This window comes from Schistocerca serialis, chromosome 4 (genome assembly GCF_023864345.2).
Source record: "Schistocerca serialis cubense isolate TAMUIC-IGC-003099 chromosome 4, iqSchSeri2.2, whole genome shotgun sequence".
Taxonomy (NCBI): Eukaryota; Metazoa; Arthropoda; class Insecta; order Orthoptera; family Acrididae; genus Schistocerca; species Schistocerca serialis.
This window is the reverse complement of record NC_064641.1, coordinates 658,205,157-658,230,794: the sequence shown is the minus strand read 5'-3', so window position 1 is coordinate 658,230,794 and position 25,638 is coordinate 658,205,157. Positions and strand designations below refer to the sequence as shown.

At 42.4% G+C, this 25,638-nt stretch overlaps 1 protein-coding gene across 1 annotated transcript in view; it reads right to left on the bottom strand.

The window, feature by feature from the left end:
- LOC126474668 (anoctamin-7-like) overlaps positions 1-25,638 on the bottom strand; it is a 290,663-nt gene that overhangs the window by 192,698 nt on the left and 72,327 nt on the right. Inside the window, exon 2 of the mRNA XM_050102146.1 lies at positions 10,055-10,185. Within this exon, the coding sequence (XP_049958103.1) occupies positions 10,055-10,165 (111 nt within the window). The 5' untranslated portion in view covers positions 10,166-10,185. The remainder of the gene's footprint in view (positions 1-10,054; positions 10,186-25,638) is intronic.

The following is a 25,638-nucleotide window of genomic DNA, read 5'->3' as shown; positions in this document are numbered from 1 at the left end:
GACGTATCAGACGTTATCACTCTAACTGCACACGCCCCACACCATTACAGAGGCTCCACCAGCTTGAACAGTCCCCTGCTAACATACACAACGACCATCGATTCATGAGGTTGTCTCCATACTCTTACACTTCCATCAGCTCGATACAATCTGAAGAGAGACTCTTCCTAGCAGGCAACACGTTTCCAGTCATTAACGGCCCAATGTCGGTGCTGAAGGCCCCTGTCGAGGCGTAAAGCTGTGTGTCGTGCAGTCATCAAGGGTACGCGAGTGGGCCTTCTGCTCCGAAAGCCCATATCAATAATGTTTCGTTGAATGGTTTGCACGCTGACACTTGTTGACGGCCCAGCATTGAAATGCAGGAATTTGTGGAAGGGTTGCACTTCTGTCACGTTGAACGATTCTCTTCTACATCTACATCTACATTTATACTCCGCAAGCCACCCAACGGTGTGTGGCGGAGGGCACTTTACGTGCCACTGTCATTACCTTCCTTTCCTGTTCCAGTCGCGTATGGTTCGCGGGAAGAACGACTGTCTGAAAGCCTCCGTGCGCGCTCGAATCTCTCTAATTTTACATTCGTGATCTCCTCGGGAGGTATAAGTAGGGGGAAGCAATATATTCGATACCTCATCCAGAAACGCACCCTCTCGAAACCTGGCGAGCAAGCTACACCGCGATGCAGAGCGCCTCTCTTGCAGAGTCTGCCACTTGAGTTTATTAAACATCTCCGTAACGCTATCACGGTTACCAAATAACCCTGTGACGAAACGCGCCGCTCTTCTTTGGATCTTCTCTATCTCCTCCGTCAGACCGATCTGGTACGGATCCCACACTGATGAGCAATACTCAAGTATAGGTCGAACGAGTGTTTTGTAAGCCACCTCTTTTGTTGATGGACTACATTTTCTAAGCACTCTCCCAATGAATCTCAACCTGGTACCCGCCTTACCAACAATTAATTTTATATGATCATTCCACTTCAAATCGTTCCGCACGCATACTCCCAGATATTTTACAGAAGTAACTGCTACCAGTGTTTGTTCCGCTATCATATAATCATACAATAAAGGATCCTTCTTTCTATGTATTCGCAATACATTTGTCTATGTTAAGGGTCAGTTGCCACTCCCTGCACCAAGTGCCTATCCGCTGCAGATCTTCCTGCATTTCGCTACAATTTTCTAATGCTGCAACTTCTCTGTATACTACAGCATCATCCGCGAAAAGCCGCATGGAACTTCCGACACTATCTACTATGTCATTTATATATATTGTGAAAAGCGATGGTCCCATAACACTCCCCTGTGGCACGCCAGAGGTTACTTTAACGTCTGTAGACGTCTCTCCATTGATAACAACATGCTGTGTTCTGTTTGCTAAAAACTCTTCAATCCAGCCACACAGCTGGTCTGATATTCCGTAGGCTCTTACTTTGTTTATCAGGCGACAGTGCGGAACTGTATCGAACGCCTTCCGGAAGTCAAGAAAAATAGCATCTACCTGGCAGCCTGTATCTAATATTTTCTGGGTCTCATGAACAAATAAAGCGAGTTGGGTCTCACACGATCGCTGTTTCCGGAATCCATGTTGATTCCTACATAGTAGATTCTGGGTTTCCAAAAACGACATGATACTCGAGCAAAAAACATGTTCTAAAATTCTACAACAGATCGACGTCAGAGATATAGGTCTATAGTTTTGCGCATCTGCTCGACGACCCTTCTTGAAGACTGGGACTATCTGTGCTCTTTTCCAAGTATTTGGAACTCTCCGTTCCTCTAGAGACTTGCGGTACACGGCTGTTAGAAGGGGGGCAAGTTCTTTCGCGTACTCTGTGTAGAATCGAATTGGTATCCCGTCAGGTCCAGTGGACTTTCCTCTATTGAGTGATTCCAGTTGCTTTTCTATTCCTTGGACACTTATTTCGATGTCAGCCATTTTTTCGTTTGTGCGAGGATTTAGAGAAGGAACTGCAGTGCGGTCTTCCTCTGTGAAACAGCTTTGGAAAAAGGTGTTTAGTATTTCAGCTTTACGCGTGTCATCCTCTGTTTCAATGCCATCATCATCCCGTAGTGTCTGGATATGCTGTTTCGAGCCACTTACTGATTTAACGTAAGACCAGAACTTCCTAGGATTTTCTGTCAAGTCGGTACATAGAATTTTACTTTCGAATTCACTGAACGCTTCACGCATAGCCCTCCTTACGCTAACTTTGACATCGTTTAGCTTCTGTTTGTCTGAGAGGTTTTGGCTGCGTTTAAACTTGGAGTGGAGCTCTCTTTGCTTTCGCAGTAGTTTCCTAACTTTGTTGTTGTACCACGGTGGGTTTTTCCCGTCCCTCACAGTTTTACTCGGCACGTACCTGTCTAAAACGCATTTTACGATTGCCTTGAACTTTTTCCATAAACACTCAACATTGTCAGTGTCGGAACAGAAATTTTCGTTTTGATCTGTTAGGTAGTCTGAAATCTGCCTTCTATTACTCTTGCTAAACAGATAAACCTTCCTCCCTTTTTTTATATTCCTATTTACTTCCATATTCAGGGATGCTGCAACGGCCTTATGATCACTGATTCCCTGTTCTGTGCATACAGAGTCGAAAAGTTCGGGTCTGTTTGTTATCAGTAGGTCCAAGATGTTATCTCCACGAGTCGGTTCTCTGTTTAATTGCTCGAGGTAATTTTCGGATAGTGCACTCAGTATAATGTCACTCGCTGCTCTGTCCCTACCACCCGTCCTAAACATTTGAGTGTCCCAGTCTATATCTGGTAAATTGAAATCTCCACCTAAGACTATAACATGCTGAGAAAATTTATGTGAAATGTATTCCAAATTTTCTCTCAGTTGTTCTGCCACTAATGCTGCTGAGTCGGGAGGTCGGTAAAAGGAGCCAATTATTAACCTAGTTCGGTTGTTGAGTGTAACCTCCACCCATAATAATTCACAGGAACTATCCACTTCTACTTCACTACAGGATAAACTACTACTAACAGCGACGAACACTCCACCAGCGGTTGCATGCAATCTATCCTTTCTAAACACCGTCTGTACCTTTGTAAAAATTTCGGCAGAATTTATCTCTGGCTTAAGCCAGCTTTCTGTACCTATAACGATTTCAGCTTCGGTGCTTTCTATCAGCGCTTGAAGTTCTGGTACTTTACCAACGCAGCTTCGACAGTTGACAATTACAATACCGATTGCTGCTTGGTCCCCGCATGTCCTGACTTTGCCCCGCACCCGTTGAGGCTGTTGCCCTTTCTTCAGTCCAAAGCTTGCAGGATCTTTTTCCGACCGCAGTGATGTCGGAGATCTGATGTTTCACCAGATTTCTGATGTTCAGGTACACTCGTGAAATGGTCGTACGGGAAAATTCCGACTTCATCGCTACTTCGGAGATGCTGTGTACCGTCGCTCGTGCACCGACTATAACGCCACGTTCAAAATCACTTAAATCTTGGTAACCTGCCATTTTAGCAGCAGTAACCGATATAACAACTGCGCCAGACTGACCGTAGCGTCTTACTCTGCCTGTTTACGTACCTCTTCATTTGAATACGTGTACCTATAACAGTTTCTTTGGCACCTCAGTATATAAGAGTTATATCAAGTTACATAGCAGAACTCAGAAAGAACCACATAAAACTCCGCGAGAACATATGTTTCTCTTTTACGATTGATAAACAATGATAATTTTTGTCGCCCGTTTCAGCACCTACAAAAGAGGAAAAGTGTGATTGTGACTGATCTGCAAGAGATAAACATATTCTCACGCGGACATTTGTGTAATCCTTTTTGAGGTAGACAATTCAGAACTAAATCATTTTGCCCAAATACTTTAGGCATTATATTGCAAGAGAGCGCAATGGCAGCGCACTTTCTTCCGACTTCATTTAGAATTATCGTCACCTATTATTGTATATGTTAACAAAATTAACTAAATATGTACTGAAACAACAGTCAATGAATATGTGTGTGAATTAACGAAAGAAACACGTAAATCGCGTAAGTGAAAAATTTTGTTTCGTCCCGGAAAGTGTGTGTTTGAATGCGAGGAAAGTGTGTCGATCGTACCGTATCTACTAGTATAAGACTAGTATAATATATAGTTTAAAAAGCATAAAATAAAACTTAAATTAAAAATTTAAAAATCTCGACACAAAAACTGCAGAAAGTATGTATTGCCCCTTTGAGTTTAACAAAAGTAGTAACATTTTGATCCAAGCGTCGTCACGTCGGAGGACCGCTAAGTAAATAAATCAGAAGAAACCAGAACTTCACTAGCTATATTGAGATATGAATTTTGAAGAATAACGGGAGGTCAATTGTCTGCTTCAGAACACCGCATCTGGATGGAGCGAACGGGGCCTCTTGGTTCACTGTCAAGCAAAATCAATCAAAATTTGGTATGAATATATGTAGCCCACTTTGAATTTACAGAGCCTACTTTAAACAGCAAATCTTCAGAAGTGAAACATGACAAAAGAAACAACCATATAGACTTTGTACGAGTATGTGAGAAAGGGAGAGGATAAAGTGGTGATTTATTCAACTATGAATTCAGAATAATTCGTAGTTGCGCTAAGCAGAGTGGAAGAACTGGAATTACCGAAAGTAGTAAATGGGCTGCAGTGGTATGCTCTAGCGCGCATTTAATGTAATTGACAGGCTAAAATGGTGATCAACAACCTTACACCACTTTACGTAGTAATTATTCAAGCATACTTGCCCCATTTGAAATCATGAAGTAGTAGAAACCATGCATTAAGACAGTGAAGAACTCCCTAGCGCAGCAAAGTAGACGTGTCTTCTGATTACCTAATTCTTAGAAATGATGAGAAAGAGGAAATAACTTCGTTGGTCCCAGAATTGTGTAATCCAGAGCTAGTATGACTATTTTCGGAATAGTTTCGTCACTGCCGGTGTTGACGCTTTCACATGAAGTCCACATGAATCTTAGTAATGTTAATCAACGCTAGGTCTGGTCAGTGGTTTGTATCGACCTTATGGGTTAATGCGGTTTACTTAGTTTAACTTATCGTAAGGAATATTTCACCTACGTCACGGCGGCTCAGAGTGTTTTTTCAAGCCAGGCTTATTAAACCTGCACTGACAGTGCTTGGTTATGTGACAGTCAATTTACACACAGGTAATATACACGCCATGGAATGTAAGACAAATTTCACAATGTAGATGTGTTCACAAGTGCCTAATAGACCTGGCTTGAAAATGAGCTTTGTAATTAGAAACTAGTCGCCAGAGTAATTAAACGCAAATATGACGGAATTGCAAAGGAGCTGCTGGCCCTGTCCTGACTCCACGTTGGAAATACATCACAGTTATTGCTTTGATATCGAATGATTCTTTACAAGAATTTTCTTAATAGCCACAGTATCCTGCAATTCGATTTTAAAATTTTCGAATATATGATATCACGAATTTAGTCGTTATTTGGTGGACCTTCTCTGTATCTGGAGAGGATTTTAACTAAACCTGTCTTAACTGCACTGAAATAAAACTTAATCTGCGATTGTATGATTCGCTGTAAAGATTTTAGTTTAGCTAGTGCTATTTAATATGGGCGAGGCAGTTCAAACCTGGTCATTTACATTTTTCAGCTGGAATTGGGGGCAGAGTTTCGTGCGTTCCAAGTTGAATCCTGTATATACTACCAGAAAGTTTCTGTTATTTTCAACGGCGGAGCTTTCTAACTTATCTGTGTTATTGGTTAGAAATGGTCGAGCATTCAGGCTATATGATGGATCCTGACAGTACACAATCTCGGTTCGGGTCTCATACCCAAAGAAAAATGCCACCAGTTGTCAGCTGCGTTTTTGTGACATGGTGGAAGACGACGTCTGTTAACAGGTTGTTTTTGTAACGGAGCACATACCGAGTGCGATGAATGATAATTGATTGAAACCCTCAGCTGCCGACAGGTGTCGTTGACACACCTCGATGGGGACAGCTGAAAATGTGCGCCCCGACCGGGACTCGAACCAGAGATCTCCTGCTTACATGGCAGATGCTCTATCCATCTGAGCCATCGAGGGCGTAGATGAATAGCGTGACTGCAGGGACTTATCCCTTGCACGCTTCCCGTGAGACCCACATTCCCAACTGTCCACTATCACATACGTGATGTTTGTAATAGACATTTGCCCATCTACTCATTACTCGCGCCCACCTAGGTGACGAATCTCATAAGAGTTCAGGCAACCTGTGCGCATTCCGACAGACGAAGGTCAATGGCGTGCAAGGGATAAGTCCCTGTTGTCGCGCTATTCATCTGTGTCCTCGGTGGCTCAGATGGAGGCCGGCACGGTAGCTAAGCGTGTTCTGTCAGAGAGCTGGTTGGCCTCTGTAATAAAAAAAACTGAGCGGAAGGATTAACAAACGAGCTTGAGCGGATGTCATGTGACGTCCACAACGATCAATAACGGACAAAAAAAATTGACAGAGCGTCTGCCATTTAAGCAGGAGATCCCAGGTTCGAGTCCCGGTCGGGGCACACATTTACAGCTGTCCCCATCGAGGTATATCAACGACACCTGTCGGGAGCTGAGGGTTTCAATCAATTATCATATATTTCTAGAGAAGCTGCACCGTCATCAATGGTATCTGTTCTTTCGAGAACAGTTACTATATTCATATGAGTACAATGAATTTGGTGATTGACGATGATAGGCCCGTGTTATCTTCGAGACATTCCTTGAAAAATGTTGCGTTACGGGTAGCTGCTATGTTTCATCTGCAAATACGTAATCGTTTCTTGCTGTAAAGACCAGTACTGCCGTATGGGGGTGAGATAGTTATATCACAAAACAGTTCTACGTGTCTTTACACGCACTGGAGGTTCAAATTATTGTCATGCAATTATAGTCTCTTCGTTCAACACAGATCCAGGGTAGCCTTTAACTTCGTGGAAAATAACATGTGGCAGCAGAGCTGAGACTGCGACGATTTCCACCCGTATTGCTATACCCGAAATAGTACACTGTGGCCAGCAGCTGAAAATAAAGCTTACTAGATAAAATATTAGTCATCCCCTAAGGGGGTAGCCCTCTCTGGAATAAAAAAAAAATCGATTTTTCAGCTTCACATTTTGTTGAAATTTCATGTTTTTCACGAATACCTATGTTTTCTGATTGAAAATATATTGAAAATGACTGACACAAAATTATTTTGTTACAGTTGACCGATGTTGCGACTTCAAGGGGTCCTTTCACCTGGTGCAGCGGTTACAGGAGCGTCCGATGTGCACGCAAAAATGTTTTAAGGAAAAAAAGCTTAAGCAATAAAACTGTCATCAGATTCTGAATTAATTTTTATTTTACTTGAAAAAAGTAATGGAAGACGGTTTTATGGAATCATCATTGTAAGATGGGTAGACAAGGGGACTTAAAAGAATGGCAGAATGGAGATATCGCATTTCTTCGTGACCACGACCGCACCGAGAACAATGTGTCCAATTTTTCGGTGTGTCAACGCAGTCTGGACGAACGTGTCTACAATGAATGGTATGCTACTAGCAGAAATGTGAAACAGCGTAAGACCAGTAGTTGTAAAAGACTACCGACAGGGATCGGAGACGAATGTCGCACCTTATTAATGAAAATCGATTTCAATAACGATAGTGAAAGTTGAGGTAGGTCCATATGAACTAGTGAACATCGCGAAGGGAATTGCTTGTGCATAAGGTTGCATGTCCTAGCTGTGAAAACAATAAAAAGTTGCCTGTAGTTGACTGGAGGTGGGTAGTGTGGTCTGAAAAGGAGCAATTTTACTTCTGATGCAGGACGTCGAATACGTCGATAGTCCAATGAGGCGTTTAAGTCGCAGTGCGTGGTGTGTAATTCACGTTGCAGGTGGGTTCGGTGATGTTTTGGAGGTGTTTTTCGTGTCTTGACTTTGGCTCATTCATTCATCAGTTATTTCCAATTTGTTGGTGACCAAGTACTAATCTTTCTTCTACAGCTTTGGACATTCCCAAGATGACAGCAATCTTATTTAGAGAGATGCACAAATGAGTTCCTGGTTTGACGGACACACTGGCACCCAGTCTCAAAATCCACAGGAAAGTTTGGGACTACATGGAACCGTGAATGAAACTAAGCAAATAACATCCCCGCGATTTTGTACCTCTACGAATGAGTGGCTTCAGCTCGATACTGCAGCCTTTAGTGGTCTGTTAGAGCCATGATAACAATTAACTTTAACTAAGGTGATTATTAGAGCAGACGAATTCTCCGTTCCCTGCAAGCGGTGAGAACTGTCATCCACCTGCTTGTCACCTGCTGCCCTGATCGTCGCTGGTACCGAACTTCTTTTCTTCTAGCAGCGGATCAGTTGATGGTTATTTGAAATACTTAACGGGAAAACAGGGAAAGCTACAGACCAGAGAAAATGCGTCTGTCGTGGTAAAATCATAGTATATTGTACTTCCAGCAGCACACAAAAGGATGGTGAGGCAGCCTTATTTACAAGCATGACGGTATATTTAAAGGAAAGAGCAGTTCCTGCCTCTTCTTGTTGCGGGTCAAGAATGGCACACGGGAAACCGTCAACCAATAGTACAACCTTGAATTAGCTTGACCCATCCCCGAACTATGCGAGTGTGTGAGGAGAGAACTCACGGAGAACGTTATCGGCAAGAAAAGGTAATGGAAGCCCGCGCAAGGAACTTCCTGTTCAGTAATCATCTTAAACAGCGCTAAGTCTGTGGCGTGCCAACGATAACCAGCATAATCGCAAACGCCGCTGAATATAGGTGCTGACATGTCATGTCGCGAGTGGAACCACCAGGACGGAAAATGGTGTACTGAACTTTATCACCGACAGCAAGATGGTGGTTGGCTCCTTACTGACGACCGTCGTATCTGTTGACATCCGTTCCATTCAGACCACTAGTAACAACTGGCGTTTATTGCCGTCTCTCGTCACTGTTGGTGACCAAGAAGTCCTCAGCACAGTATGGTTCCGCCGACGAGACTCAGGGCGTATAGCTAACCTAACCAGCGTCGCTGTTACCACTCACACTCCTGTGTAGTGGTCAGAGCCCTCCCCGGCTCAGTGGCTGTTGCTCTTACTATGGTGGGAATTCCGCGGAAACGGCGGGCCCTCGTGCGTCCTTCCGCGGCGAGTAGCCGTGATCTGCATTAAAAGCTAACAGCTGGCTGGGTACCCTCTGCGGAAGTTTGCCTTCTTGCGATATTGTAGAATTATTGATTTGCATCCTAAAAATTCGCCTGCCCCCGCGAGCCCATGCTGGTCTCAAATCGTCGTGGGAAGTTGGATAAGGTATAACTGGAGATTAATTGTAAGGGCTTTTGAGAATTGTTTTATCGGCTCGAGCGAAATAGCAAATGAGAGGTAATTTAACGAATAACCCGAATCTGAATGAAAATTATTGATTCAATTCAATCTGTACAATATCCCTTTGTCATTGAACCGAACTATATGGCAGTATAGATTAGTGACAAGCCTTGTGGCCAGTCAACGAAAAGTCTGCACTCTACAACACGACAGAAGCCTTTTTCCCCAGAACTAAGCCCATTATCAAGGCCATACGTCTCCTGACGATTTTTTTGTGAGCTTACACCTACTGGAAGCTCATCTGGGCTAAGAAACACCTTCCGAACAGACCTTGAAAGCCCAACGCTACCGACCGACCGCCGTGTCATCAGCCCTTAGGCGTCATTAATGCGAATAACGAAAGGGCATGCAATCAGCACACCGCTCTCTCGGTCGTTGTCAGTTTTCGTGACCACTGTCGCTACCTGTGAATCAAGCAGCTACTCAATTGGCCTCAAAAGGACCGAGTGCACCCCGATTGCCAACGTCAGTCAACAGACATGGACGGTGACCCTTCCAAGAGCTAACGAAGCCCGACAGCGCTTAGCTTCGGTGATCTGACGGCAACTGGTATTACAACTACAGCAAGGCTAACGGAGTTCAGATCAGTCATCAAGTCGATTAGAGCTTTAGGCACATGTTCAGTTTCTAACAAATTATGCTTTGTCCAGCTGACCACAGTAGTACGCTGGCGACCGACCTGAAGGATGCCCTGTCGCTCGAGCTCGCGATTGATGCTGCCGTAGCGCGTGGAGAACTCCGCGCCATTCAGCTCGTAGCGCTCATCTCGATGGCGCTGCTTCCTCGACATAGCCGCCGGCTGCTCGTCTTCTGCACACACAAAAAATGTGGTCCGAATCAAATTTTGGCACTACATAAAATTCACCAGTGTACAAATGCGTGGTCTCACAGGGATATAAACCAATAAAACCTTTTCCAGCCTTCAGCAAGGTAAAGTGGTTCAATATCGACGAGCTTTCGGACGGGTACTGGTTGGCCATTATCACCACTTGAAAAAGGGTAAGGAGCATTCGTCCGAAAGCTTGTGGATATTGAACCGCCTGGAGACCCGAGAAAATTTTGTTAGTACAATTCAGATTCTCACAATTACCCAGTTATGTTTCTCACACAGTGAAATACAAGTAGCAAAAAGGGTTAATTTTTTGGGATTACAGAGCGATCACAACCTCAGGTCGGAAAATCCAATGTCTACCATTAACGAAACACTTTAGTTCAATTAAGTCTGCAATATGCATGATAAGAGCAAAAGGTTATTTTGAAAGAAGCTAGTTCATTATGCGTATTTATATTTTATAATAAGCCATAGGATAATTTTTTTTGGGAAACAAACTACAGCGATAGGTTTTATGAAAACGAAAGCGTATTCTAAGAACTGCAGCTGGTTTTAACTTCGTCTTTAACTTCACCACAATAGTTACATCAATTTCAATGTCCTCTAGCAGGTTGTTAAACACATGTTCACTGTGCGCCTGGCTCCTGTCTCTGCTAATGTTAATTCCTTTAAGTATTTGTAGAGACCGTACTTGGTGCAAAGGTTATATTCACGCCTGTCATTTTTTGAGAAAATAAAAGTATTGTTAATGGGAAAGGAATTAATGCCTATACTGGGAGTCTCTTAAGAATCGTCAGGCGCATTTCCTCTGTTTTATAGGCAGATATTTGCAGTTTAGTTCTAGAAATGTGTTGCTCTAATCAAACCAGGCAAATTCTGGTCATCACATTAAGGTATGTTGAGAATTGTTACGTTGGGACCATCTAATCACGACAGAATAAAACACAGTGTCGTGCTCTACGCGTTTCGCCTTTATTACTTGCAAGAAGTATTCAGTGGCCTGGAATACATAGAAAGTTTCGTTTATACTATCTGGTTTACATTTTGGACATTGGAGGTTACGAACCGTTATGGCACTTTCTAGTTTTCTATGATGTGGTCATAATTGAAAGTTCTACTTACACATTTCGTGGATGCTGATCTACATGTGTTCCTTTTTAATGCGCTACAGCTATTCTTCGTCAGCTTACTGCCATTTAAAATTTAGTTCCCAGAGCACTACGAACAGAACATTCGTACAAATGGATTTTTATCTTTTCATTTCTTTTATTAAGTTTAATAGAGAGTTCGTATTGGTGTGTGTCCGGTAGTTTATCACATGTTTGTTCTCACCAATGGCTTAAGTGCTCTGCAAATGTGAAATGGTTTGTTTCATACTTCCGACACCAAGTGTGTCCTGTGTACCGTGTTTCAAAATCCCTACATGTCATGCCTCTGTATACCGCATCTCAACATTGACATTCAAGTTTGTATAATTACTGATCCTTGGATTTTGTTCCCTTGATTGTCAGGGTACCTAAGTTTGTTTGGAGTGTTAGCGCAATTTTGTAAGCTATTTCTTTAGAATATTTGCCACTCAGTGTGTTAGTTCGCGCGTGTAAGTCAATGTGTACTGTGCGCTTCTTTTCTGTGTGGTGTTTTCATTGTGTATATGTATTGTGTGTATTTGTGGGTTTGAGGCTGGTGACTTTTCCTACCTTCTGGTCATGTTGGATTGGATTGGATTGTTTTGGGGAAGGAGACCAGACAGCGAAGTCATCGGTCTCATCGGATTAGGGAAGGACGGGGAAGGAAGTCGGCCGTGCCCTTTCAAAGGAACCATCCCGGCATTTGCCTGTAGCGATTTAGGGAAATCACGGAAAACCTAAATCAGGATGACCGGACGCGGGATTGAACCGTCGTCCTCCCGAATGCGAGTCCAGTGTTTAACCACTGCGCCACCTCGCTCGGTCTGGACATGTCGGATGCATTCTCTCTCTTTCGTACTGGTGTTTTGATTGTGTCTGTGAACTGTTTGTGTGTCATACCCATTACACTCAGCTACTTATGATGTCTTTTTCATAATTTTTCTTGTTGATGGAATCCTGTTTATTCTCTACAACATATATCCTATTGCTGCTAGCTTCTGGTTATGGGGATGATTCAATATGAGATGTACTATTGTCTCTGTGGCGTCGGTTTTCTAAAAATATTAAAGGAAAGTTTACCATTTTCTTTTATTATTGTCATGTCTACAGAATTTGACTAGATGGTCCCAAAGTAACAATTATCAAGATACTGTAATACTGTACGCAAGCGAGGACGACGCGACTACAAAAGCTGAAGATGGTCATTACATGTTTCATGCGATGCCAGCTGTCAACGGACAGCGTCGGTTTGTTTTCAGCCACAAATATGTTTTTTAAATCGAAATTAGTGTCCCTTTCGATAGAGTGGCCCCAAATTAGTCTAGTGCAATATTCGGCTTAGCAGAACTAGTGGTACAGCAGAACACAGTAAAACCTTTGTACGCCACGTTTTTGTTGCCTGACTTACCCCGTCCTCATACGCTGCCCTGAACCCCACTGTCTGCTACCACCACGCAGCAGCGCTACTCAATCGCTGTCGAAGTACTGGTTATACTTTTTATTTTATTGCTGTGTTAATACATATCACTATACACAAAATCGTATTAGACTGGGCAGTTCTGTCGAAAGGGAACGTAAAATTCCACTTTAAAAACCATTTTCCTTGCAACTGGAAACAAACTGACGCTTTCCGTATGCATTGGTTGTCGCGATATTTGTTTCGGACGATCCAGTATACATATCGCAAACATGACATTGGAAATATCTCTTAGGAGATACATCCTGTGTATGTATATAGAATCGTCGCTTGATCAGTGCGAACGATTTCAGAATGCTGCACAGACCACCGACGCCGCATTAAACATCATGATTTCCACAAATTTTCTGTTGCCTTACACTTTAAGTATCCTAACGAACAAACATATGATTATGTTAGATCGAAAGTAAATCTTATACTGTGCACCTTTTTACTGAATTCTACCATCAGGGACACCGCTGAGATCAGTAATTGTAACAACAGTATCACCGGGATAGCAGATCCCTTCCGGTTGGATGAAAATGGGCACTAAATGCTAAAAATAAAATTATCCAGGTGCCAGTACGAATCTCACTCTGAGTGCTCCCTACAAGCTGAATTATGTATCTACACAGTTCATCCATCAAGTGAATCTAAAATATCGACGATTTTTTGCTTATTTGCATTGATGCTGGCAAGACATTGGTTCCAGGAATGCCAAGATTTTTGAGAATATTTTAATTTTAATACGGATAAGAAATGAGAAAAGAAATATTTTAAATGAGATATAACTAAAAATTAACAATTTTCTAATTTTCTCCTTCACTTATACTGTGAAACCTTTCTTCCTGTCAGATTTCGTGATTCTAGGTCCATCAACGACAGTGCTCCATTGGTTTTAATGAAGGAGTTTGCTAGTATCAAAATATTTGACATAATTGTCAGTATCTTTGACTGCTTCAATTTTTACGCCACCAAGGAACCGTAGACCTCAGCATGTGACCTAAATTTCAACTTCATACGTCTATCCAAATCCTGAGCAAAGGGGTTCTAGACAGATGGACAACAAAGCGATTCTACAAGAGTTCCATTTTTACCGCTTGAGACACGGGAATCTAAAAGGAAGGGAGAAAGGAAGAAAAAGAAGTGCTCCTTGCCCAGGCCGTGAAAGCCCAAGGTATGTAGGCCGGCCGCAATGTCTTCCTGTGTCTTGCACCATCATGTGGATGCGATATGGATGAGCATGAGGTCAGCACACCGCTCTCCCAGCTATTTTGCTGACTTTCCAGACCTTGCCACCACTACTACTCAGTAAAATAAATCCTCAGTTGGTATTACGTCGCTAAGTGCACCCCGTACCAGTCCTCACAGCAAGGAAAAAAAAAATCACTGGCAGAACCGAGTATCGAACCCGGGTCCTCTGCTTAGCAGTTAGTCGCACTTACCACTTTTTTATATAGGATCAAAAATCAGAAGGACGATGAAATCAGATTATATTTTAAATAGCAAACTAAGAAAAACACCAATCTGATTGCAAGGATTATATACGCTCATGTACATACACACTTCATCTGTACACATTTTACAATAGAACTGGATCCATAATAAGTCAAAACACAAAACAAAACGAGCAGGGAAACTGCGAAAGAACAAGCCAAATCAGATGTGAACATTTATAACAAAGAAAACACCTCTCATCAGAAAAATGTAATTTACAAACACCTTGCCGACGGGAAACAAGATTCAACAGGTTGGCTAAGAGACATGCACAAAAAATCTCAACAAGTACCGAGAGTATTTTTAATAGCATATAATAATCTGACAACCCACGCACGTTGCAAAAACAGCGGAGCACTGATACATGTGGGAGACTAAATCAATCAGCTACAACAGCATTTGCAAACTCGCTATTGGAGTGACTAAATCAATCAGCTACAACAGCATTTGCAAACTTCCCCTTTTCCCATTCCAGTGGCGGCATTGGGAAACTGGTTTTCGGAAACCAGTTTTTGGAGCTCAATGTAAGCGTAGTGCGTGATAAGGCAGCAATTACTGCCACACCGTACCTGCACACAATGACTACAATAAATGTAAATGGTTTAAGCAATGCAAGTCACTTTAATTTCTGACAATAAGGAGATGGAGACAAGCGATCTAAATACTGTAAGAAAGTAAAAAATCCTTCAAAAAGTGTTTTGATATCCAATATCTCAAAAACACATTAAATGACTAGTTTCGACTGTTCATACAACCATCTTCAGATCAGTTATAAAATTTGCGTAGTGCCACCTAGTAAAGGGGGGGTAGGACGTTTGCACCTTGCAGTGCATTCTCGCAAGAGACTATCTCAATAAAATGTTGGCTGTACCAGTGATGCATGATCTGAGTGCCTAAGTAGCGCTGAAGACAAGGAGGGTTAATAGAGAAGAGATTAAAAGCTTAAGGATGATTGTGTATTAGTTTATTTTTATCATAAATCCACTGACTAGTTTGCTGTGGGCAGCCAGGACTGACTTTCTGCCCTGTGCCAACCTCTTGCTCTCCTTTGAGTATCCCTTCCACCCAACGTCCTCGTTTATTTGCAGAGTGTTTTGCACTCTCTGTCTTGCCCTACAGTTTTTACGCTCTACGGTACCCTGATATAACATACGTAGTATCATGCGTCTCATCTTGTTATCAGTGTTTCCCAGATGTTCCTCACCGAATCTGCGAAGAACTTAAATTCTTATCTGTCCCTCTAATTTTCGATATTTTTCTATACCACCACAGCTCCAAATCTGCGATTCTCTTCTTTCTTCGGTTTTTCCACAGTCCATATACAAATGGCCGATCACTAATCTAAAAGTCATTATAGAAGTACAGTGCAGTATATTGAAATCCCCACCCTAGAAGGCGGGCCTTCATTTAAACTTCAGTATTAAGTTTGTGCGTTTTGTGTTCTACAGGTCAATCTCTCCAAGTACAACTTGTTTATTTTTTAGGGTTCCGTCTCTCAGTCGGTAAAAGCGGAAAACTTAAAGAATCGCTTTATTGTCCGTCCGTCTACTAAGAACCCTTTTTCTCAGGTAGACCCGTCAAGTTGAAAAAATGGTTCAATTGGCTCTGAGCACTGTGGGACTTGACATCTGAGGTCATCAGTCCCCTAGAACTTAGAACTACTTAAACCTAACTAACCTAGGGACATCACACACATCCATGCCCGAGGCAGAATTCGAACCTGCGACCGTTGCGGTCGCCCGGTTCCAGACTGAAGCGCCTAGAAACGCTCGGTCACTGCGGCCGGCGTCAAGTTGAAATTCGTGTCACATACTAAGGTTTACGGTCCCTTGGTGGTGTAAACAGTTTGAAGCTTCTAACTCAGTGCAGTCAAAAGATACGCCCATCTGTGTCACATGTTTTGATACTCGCAAACTCACTCATTAAAACCAATAAGGTACTTCCCGTTAACCTAGAATTATGAAATTAGGCGGTAAGAAAGTTTCACAGTACAGAGAAAGGAAAAATAAAAAAATGTTAATTTGTAATTATAACACGAAAAAAATTCTTTTGTAGTTTATTATCCGACTTCATACTTAAAACACACTCTAAAGTCTTGGAATTTCCGAGACCAATATCTTTTTTGTATCAATGCCGGTAAAAGGCAAAAATCGAGGTGGTTCTCGATTCACGGGATGGATGAACTTTTCATACACACAATTATGTTTGTAGGGAGCTCTCAGTGCGCGAGTCCTATTCGCACCTGGCTAATTGTGTTTATTGGTTAAAGATTATCTCTGACGCTAAAGGAAACGCATACAGGTATAAAGGCAGTTTCAGAAACGTGATAACATCGAAGGGATATAAACATGATGTATGTATGACAGATCTACATCTCTACTCCGCAAACTACCTTATGGTATGCCAGTGACATTTCCCGTTTTCCCTTTCCAGTGGCGAATATTCGCAGGAAGAACTAATACCGGCGAGCCTGTGTGTGGGCTCTAATCCAATTTTATCTTCATGGTCTTTTCGCGACATAAACACAGAAACTAACAGTATACTGGCTGAGTCTTCTGTGAACGTACGCTCCCAGGACTTTAACAGTTGACCACACCGTGATGCATAGCGCCTCTTTTGCAGCGTCCGCCAATGGAATTCTCTGAGATCACCCGAGAAACTTTAACGCTTACTGAATGAATCAGTAACGAAACGTGCTGTTCTTCTTTGTGTCTTCCGTGTTCCTACTAACAGTCCTGTCTGGTACAGATTCCAGACTGACGAGCAACATTTAAGAATTGGTCGAAGGAGTATTTTCTGAGCTACATCCTTTGCTGGTGGACTATATTTTCTGACGATTCTTCAAGCGAAACTCAGTCTGGCGTCTGTCTGCCTTAACTGCTGTCAATCTTATACGAGCTTTCTATTTTAAATCACTCCGTACGCATACTCCTGCATATTTTATGGAAGCAACTGCTTCCAGTGATTGTTCTGCAATAATGTAATCATAAAATAAATGGTCTTTCTCTCTATGTATTCACAATAGATGTATTTGTTTATGATGATGCTCAATTGCCACTCCCTGCAGAAAGCGTCGATCCTGCATTTCGCTGCCATTTCCTAGCGGTGTGGCTTCTCTGTATACGACATCATCCGCAAAAAACTTCACGGAACTTTCCAGTTATAATAAGCACATTTATTGCGAAAAGTAATCGTCCCAGTGCACTGCCTTGGGGCATGTCTGAAGTTCTTTTACGTCTGAAGGCGTCTCTCCGTATAGAATGACATGCTGTGTTCTATTTGCTAGAAGCTCTTCACTCGCGTCACACATTTTGTCTGTTATTCCATCCGCTCGTATTTTGTTCATTGCGTGGCAGTGCGGAACCGCACCGAACGCCTTCCATAACTCAAGGGACTCTGCACCTACTTAGGCGACTGTACCTACTGCTTTCTGGGTCTCGTGGACGAGCAGACCGAACTGGGTCTCACGCGATCGTTGTTATTGGAACCCATGTTGGTTTCTACACAGGAGATATTTGATCGACGGGAGCGTTAAACACTTCACGTAATTCTACAAAAGAGCGGCGTCACAGATTTTGAAAGCGGGGCTGACCTGTGCTTTGTTCCATTCATTAGGAGCGCTTCGTTCATCCAGAAACCTATGTTACACCACCGCTAGAAGAGGGGCAAGTTCTTCCGCGTATTCTACGTAGAATAGAACTAATATTGTGCCAAATCCACTCATAATGACCAAGGAGTTTAAACTGACCAACTAATCTGGAAAAATGTTGATGTAAAGGAATACATTTAAAAGTCGTCATTTAATCGCCATTTCGCACATACCTATCTCCGTGACTCAAATTATACTAAGCTTCAGTCTCAAAAATTTATATTTATTTTTATAGTTTACGGAGGCGAAATCAATTTTTTTCCTTTGAATCTTATGTGATCTCTCAGGTTTCCTCGGTGCCATTGATTAATAGTGTGCTTCCACTTGTTCTGCTCTACGCATAAAGTGGGAACGGCAACTCGGCAGAACACCCTGAAGACTATTAAACATGAACTTTTCGTAAAAGAAAATATGATAATTAGTATGTGCTTAATGGCAGCGAGATATAAGCTTTCACTGCGAAAACCGTTCAAAATCTGGAGTTTGCTCAGAGTGCAACGGTGAGACTCATGGTGTTATTTTTGAAAGGAAAGGGACAGGAAAACAATCGAATGGAGCAGGGAAGATGTCACGACACAAGACGTAGTTATTTCTAATGAATGTGGTCTTGAAGAAAATAAATACCGACAGCCGTAATTTTATTAATTGTTTTATCTGACTACCAGTTTCGATGTCTCATTGCCACCACCTTCGGACCCCTACACAAGTAGTTAGATAAGTCATCTAAACGTCCACGTTACTATAGGGATCACTAATTTCAACTGGATCTCATAGATTTCTAGACCTTCTCTGTAGACGTGGACTCTTCATGTGTCCAAGGGGGGGACGTTCATGAAATTTACCCAAAATGTCAGTTTTCAGTTTATTTTTTATTTATTAGTAGAACTCATGGACAATAAGTTCCCAAAGTTTCTATAATGAAATCGCATCCGAACTGCCTGCAAAATAATTAAATGTGAGAGGCGACCTCCATGCCAACCTCCCTGCCACGCCCCCTTTTGAAGCAACATTTCAATACCAGCTCGGTTTTGTTTTGTTTTAGGGCACAAAGACAACTATGGGCATAAGCGCCCAAATACCAGGTCGGTGAACAACGATTCCACAAATTAATTCAAGTAAACTTGCACGGGATTGATCTAGAAGCTGTGAACCCTGAACTCCTAAAAAAGTGTGTTCGTGGCAAAACCCAGAATACAAATGAATGTCTAAATTCACTCTTATGGAAACGATGCCTTAAATCCACACTTTCACTTGCTACAGTTGTCAGAATTGCAACTTATGGGCCACTTCTTGTATTTAATGATGGGAAAATAGGGAAGATGAAGGTATTACAGAGATTGGGCTATAAGACAGAAAATGTCATCAACATATCTTGAGTAAAATGGGTTCACAGTTCCTCTTTGCAGCTGAAAATTCAGTTGAAGACCTGGTAAAGAAAAGAAGACAGGAAATAAGAAGCTACAAGAGAAGCCTTGAAGGAAAAGAGGACGCCGAGTACGAAACTGGGGCCTTCTGAAGAGGCGACACAAGAAAAATCGTTGGGTTGAACTTTAAACTGCATTTCTTCAAATTTTTTTTAAAAAGTTTATGTACCTTTTCTTCAGAATTTATGAAGGCTAGAATTGTGAAATGTTGTACATTTATGTCTATAAACCCAATAAATGTCTCCGGAGTAAATTTTGAAATTGTAAGTCTAAGCTGCGATATAGGACAAAGTGCTTGGAATTTTGCATGGATTTTATATTATACCTACAGAATTATAATTTAATAAATTTTTAAGTTCTTCTCTTCGATATATTCAAAAAACTTCACGAGAAGTTTACCACATACAGAATTTTGTAGAAATGTCATTAGTTCCCGAAAAAGGTACATATGTTATCTTAAAAAGTTAAATATGTATTTAACAAGGAACTGTGCTGATTTCATATGAAGCTCGGCTCAAAATTCCACTGACACATTAAAAATTGTGGATTTGATGTATCTTTTAAATAGTGAGCTTTTTTTCATGAACGTCACCCTCTTAAGAATGTACTGCACGAGAAGTCAGAGCAGCAGGTGATGTCGTGTGGACGATGACAAACTTTGTACGGACAGCGTGTTGTGATCGTGTCTGTAGTAAGCTCACCACGTGTCTCCTTAAACGTTTTCATTTCCTCGCTTAGGCTATGGTAGCTTTAATGCTTTCTGTTTCGAGAAATGTTTTGCTACAGGTAACAGCTGGTGCTTAAGACGATAAACAGCTGCAATGCAAGTTACAGGCACGCAACGCAACTAGCTGATCAGAAGGTCTGGCCGTGACCATGCAATTTTTTTCTCTTTCTACTGACAACAGAAAATTGAGTACATTCTACAGCGCTATTCGTGGAAACCATTTACATTAAGCACACTGAATCGTGTACGCGTGTAAGGATTGTACATGAATCTGAAATATAAACACTGCAACACTGTACAGGCTAAAGAGAACTATATTACGGCTGTCTTAACTTGCTTGATAGGGGTTGAACAGTAACAGCTCTGCGGAATTTGTCGATTATCGGTCCTTGTCACCTTCAAGGAGTTCCTCTTTCGTTCACTGACTTTTCGCAGCGGTTTTTCCATTCGGACATTTCAAAAATCATCACTATTACTTAAACAAGTTGCTCTAAAATAATCCTGAAAACTAAACGAGATATCCAAACTCCAAAAACACATGGTTACAAACTAGCAAACGAGCAAGGAAGGACTTAACCACTAAATATCTTCTTCTACTAACAGATGCCGCTGTGCAGCTTTAACAGTATCAGTCTACACAATTAAAGCCGCGCGGGGTAGCCGCAGTGTCTCCGGTGCCTTGTACGGTTCGCGCTGCTTCAAACTCACATTCACGACTGTTCGGTAACGTTTCTCAGACAGTGTCAGCTGTATCTAAACAATGACACACAGCATATGAAGGGCGTGGTTTGAAAAGCTCCTGTTACTTACATGACGTCTGTAGTTAGGATCGTCGACGCAGCCACGGAAGTAGTATGCCGCTTTCCTGAGATCTTTCGTTGTTTAAGAGAGTCGATGCTACTTCGCTCTGGACATTGCCGTGCTCATTTGAATAACGCCTTTAAGGAAACGTATTGTACTGTACTGTACTCTTCAGACTGAACACACCATGATAATGCACTGCCAAGTCAAACAAATGTGACCACCTGTCAAAAGCTTGAATAACCAGCTTCTGCAGCGCAGACCGCTGCAGAAGGGAAAGAGTCAAAAGGCGGTTTTGGAATATACCGAGAGGACTGTGGAGCCATCCCGACACCAGTGCCTTGGCCAGATGCGCTAAGTTTCTCAATTGAGGATCCATGGAGTGAACAGTCCCATCGACGTGGTCTCTCAGATTCTCGATTCGGGTTTAAATCCAAGGAGTTTTGCGGCCAGGGGGGTACGGTAAAATCATTCTGGTGCTCTTCAAACCTCGCACGTACACTGCGAGATGTGAGAGACGTTTCAGTCTTTCGATAGTAGGTATTATCGTGCCGAGGAAAAACAAATTGCACGTACGGGTGGACAGGATGCCCAAGAATAGATACATACTTGTGTTGGTCCGTAGTGCCTTCCAGAATGACGAGATCACTCAGGGAATGCCACAAAAACAATCTCCATATCATAACGCTCCGACAACTGTTGCAGGGGGTGTGCTTTCAGACGTTTCACGCCGTACACGCCAACGGCCATCTGTCCAATGGAGCGTAAAACGCGACGCATCTGAAAATGCCACCTGCTGCCACTTAGTGGGCGATTAGTTGTGGTGTTGGGTTGCACATTCCAGCGTTATTCACGCATGAAGAGCAGACAGCATGGGTGCATGAACCAGATACCTGCTGCGGAAGCCCATTCGCAGCAATATTCCATGAACAGTCGTTGAGGAGACACTGTTGGTAGCCCCTTGGTTCATCTGGGTAGTCAGACGCTCGACGTTGCACGTCTATTCGCCCGTACACATCCCCGCAGCCGTCGGCACCACATTTGCCTCACTGCTGTTGTTGGATAGCGCCATGTCACGTTTTCGCGTTACAACGACTTTACTGTTTCCCGCGACACTCCCCCTCCCCCCTCCCCCCCCCCCCCCCTGGCGTGCTTTATATATCCTCCATTGCTTCTGCTGCCACCTGTAGGCTGCGAGTTTATTGGAGGTTGACGTTGAACATAAGCGGGGCGTCACATTAAAGTGAATGCACCGCGTATAATGGTGTACATATTTATTCAGAGGGTAGTTGCATTATTACTGTATTGCTCGTTTTGTTTTGATTGCAGGCTTTTTCACAATTCTAGAGGTATTTTCAAAAAACCAAATGTGAACGGTGTAATTAATTGAGTACGTGAAAACTATGTTATTACTCTGTAACAAGCCATCAGAGACTACGGATCGCTTGTACCAAAATGCTTGGAAAATATTTCCTGAAATTTTGACGGTGGGGTACAGGTTCGTTCTGTACATTGAAGCTCTTATCAGTGTCGTAAAACTGCTCACTCAATTGTTCTGAATTTATGAAATGGTGTTGGTCTATGGCCTGAGGGAAACCGCTACAATTCGTTGCATCAGTGCTCAGGCTGAAACGGTTAATGTGCACCAAATTTTTAAAGGACTGCCTGATCACGGTGTACAATGAATGGAAATAAATAATCTGGCAACTTATAGTTCCAGCAAAGCAGTGAGGCCTATTTATGAGTACAGTGTGAAGACTTAAATAATTATCGTCCAGTTTTCTTACTGACGTCTTTTTCCGAAATATTCGAGAAAGTACTCAAGCGTAGTCTCACAATGAAATAGAATTTGCTTATCCAATCACAGTTTAGATTTCAGGAACGTTGCTTGATCGAGAGTGCTATTATACACTCACTCGCCTGATATTCCATGCTTTAAAGAATAAAATATTAGCAACTGATATCCTCAGAAATTTCTTCCTCAAATTAAGGCCGGTATTTGATATTAGTAGACTTCTTTTGGCCAGAAATGCCTTTTTTGCCATAGCGAGTCTGCTTTTGATGTCCTCCTTGCTCCGTCCGTCATTGGTTATTTTACTGCCTAGGTAGCAGAATTCCTTAACTTCATTGACTTCGTGACCATCAATCCTGATGTTAAGTTTCTCGCTGTTCTCATTTCTACAACTTCTCATTACCCTCGTCTTTCTCCAATTTACTCTCAAACCATACTGTGTACTCATTAGACTGTTCATTCCGTTCAGCAGATCATTTAATTCTTCTTCACTTTCACTCAGGATAGCAATGTCATCAGCGAATCGTATCATTGATATCCTTTCACCTTGTATTTTAATTCCACTCCTGAACCTTTCTTTTATTTCCATCATTGCTTCCTCGATGTACAGATTGAGGAGTCGGGGCGAAAGGCTACAGCCTTGTCTTACACCCTTCTTAATACGAGCACTTCGTTCTTGACCGTCCACTCTTATTATTCCCTCTTGGTTGTTGTACATATTGTATATGACCCGTCTCTCCCTATAGCTCACCCCTACTTTTTTCAGAATCTCTAACAGCTTGCACCATTTTATATTGCCGAACGCTTTTTCCAGGTCGACAAATCCTATGAAAGTGTCTTGATTTTTCTTTAGCCTTGCTTCCATTATTAGCCGTAACGTTAGAATTGCCTCTCTCGTCCCTTTACTTTTCTTAAAGCCAAACTGATCGTCACCTAGCGCATTCTCAATTTTCTTTTCCATTCTTCTGTATATTATTCTTTTAAGCAGCTTTGATGCTTGAGCCGTTAAGCTGATTGTGCGATAATTCTCGCACTTGTCAGCTCTTGCCGTCTTCGGCATATGGGAATAAAAACAGGAATACAAAAGGCTATGCTGAATGATTCAATGTTGAATGTTGGAAGCACTGGGTAGAAACCACAAACGGTGTCCTACCGGGTTCAGTCTTGGGTCCACTCCTATTTCTAATGTATTCATATCGTTTTCGTTTTGAATGTTTGTATTCCGGTTGTTATGGGTTTGTTTACCGACTGTCATTTTTAACTGTAGCTAACTGTTGCTGTTTGTCATTTTGTCAGTTTGAAATAGTGAGTGGAGCTGTGGATGCTAGAAATTGGAGTGCCAGGTGGAGAAATCGGAATATTTCCGACTTACTCTTCTGTTTGAGTTCAGTGAGGGGTGACAGCAGCGGAGGCAGCCAGAAACATTTGCACCGTGTACGAGACTAATGCCATTTGACAGAGCACGGCAAGAAAATGGTTTTCTCGTTTTAAAGAGTATCCTTTTGGCAGTAGTGACTCTACGTTCAGGAAGACGGTCGGGGTTTGATGAGGATTGTTTAAACGCATTAATCCACAATGATCCGCGTCATTGTACTCGAGAACTGACAACGGCATGCTGTGGGGAAGAGTCAAAAATCGGGTATATGAGTACCCGCATGTAAGCCAAAATCACAAAAATCAGCAGGTGGCTATATCTGCAGTCTGCTTGCTCGTCATCAATTGGCTCGTGAATAACACCGACCATTACTATCCTGTATCGTTAACTGGTGACGAGAAATGTGTCTATGCTAACGCAAAGAAACGAAAGGAATGATCGAGTCCAAACAAAGCAACAATCCCCCGTACAAAGACCTACACTCATCCGCAAAGGATAATGTTATGCGGCTGATTTAACAGCGATGGTGTGGTGTACTACGATTTTCTTCACCGACGTGTAACCAGCACTGCTGACATTTATTGTCAACAACTGAGATATTCTGCAGACGCAATCCAAGAACAACGACCAGGAAGACTGCGTGAAACATCACAATAAGCTGTGAAGAGTAATGAGGTCCATGCCAGCAACATTACAGGAAAAAATAATAAACACCCCTTATTGAAACTGTCAGTGACGCAGAAAGGAGTTCGGTACGCAACACGAAAATTTTTTTGCCATTTGCCCAATAACAAACCATCTGACAGGTAAGAAAGCACGTTTCAAATCTAATCTAAAATCATTTCTCCCCTTGACAAGTGGCATTCCATGAACAAATTTAAATTTAAAACTAGTAGCCAGTAAGAACCCCTAGTTCGTTCGCTGCGTGAACAGGACTAGAAAATGTGCCATGTCCAATGGCACTACTGTTCAAACAAATGTTGGACTTGCAGCCTGTCGTCGTCTAACTCATTGCACGATATTTCGACTACGCACCTGCCAGTGAGCCATCCAAGACTGACGAAGGTTTGCTCCGTTCCGCCCTATATAGCGTGCTGCGAGTATTTCGCGCATGCGTCAGAATTCAAGTTGACATACGGACCACATTCCACGGCGGCAGTGCCCTCTTTGGTGGAACCGCGAAACTCAGCTGTCTTCTGCACTAACGCTCGCCGCCGCAGTTGGCGCACTTTATGGTCTTCGATCAGAACAAGTCATGGAGATGTGGTTTCACGCAGTGCCCAACTGGTAGCCGCTACCACGGTTCACCAAATTTTCCGCCAGGTGTATTTTCATGGTTTATTTAATTGGGGAGTTCCAGTAAGATGTTGCTGTGGTCACAATCACAGTTATATCATACTCCATTGGAACTACAGTGTTAGGCAATAGCGGATTTTCTTGGCTGCCGAAGGCGAGTGCAACGTTTATGTTCAATGCAGCGTTCTGTCTTAGTGCGTATGGTCTATCCTATGTAAGCCATACGACACTGACAAGATATTTTGCAAATTCATGCCTTCCAAAATAAGAATCTTCCTTCGCCGATC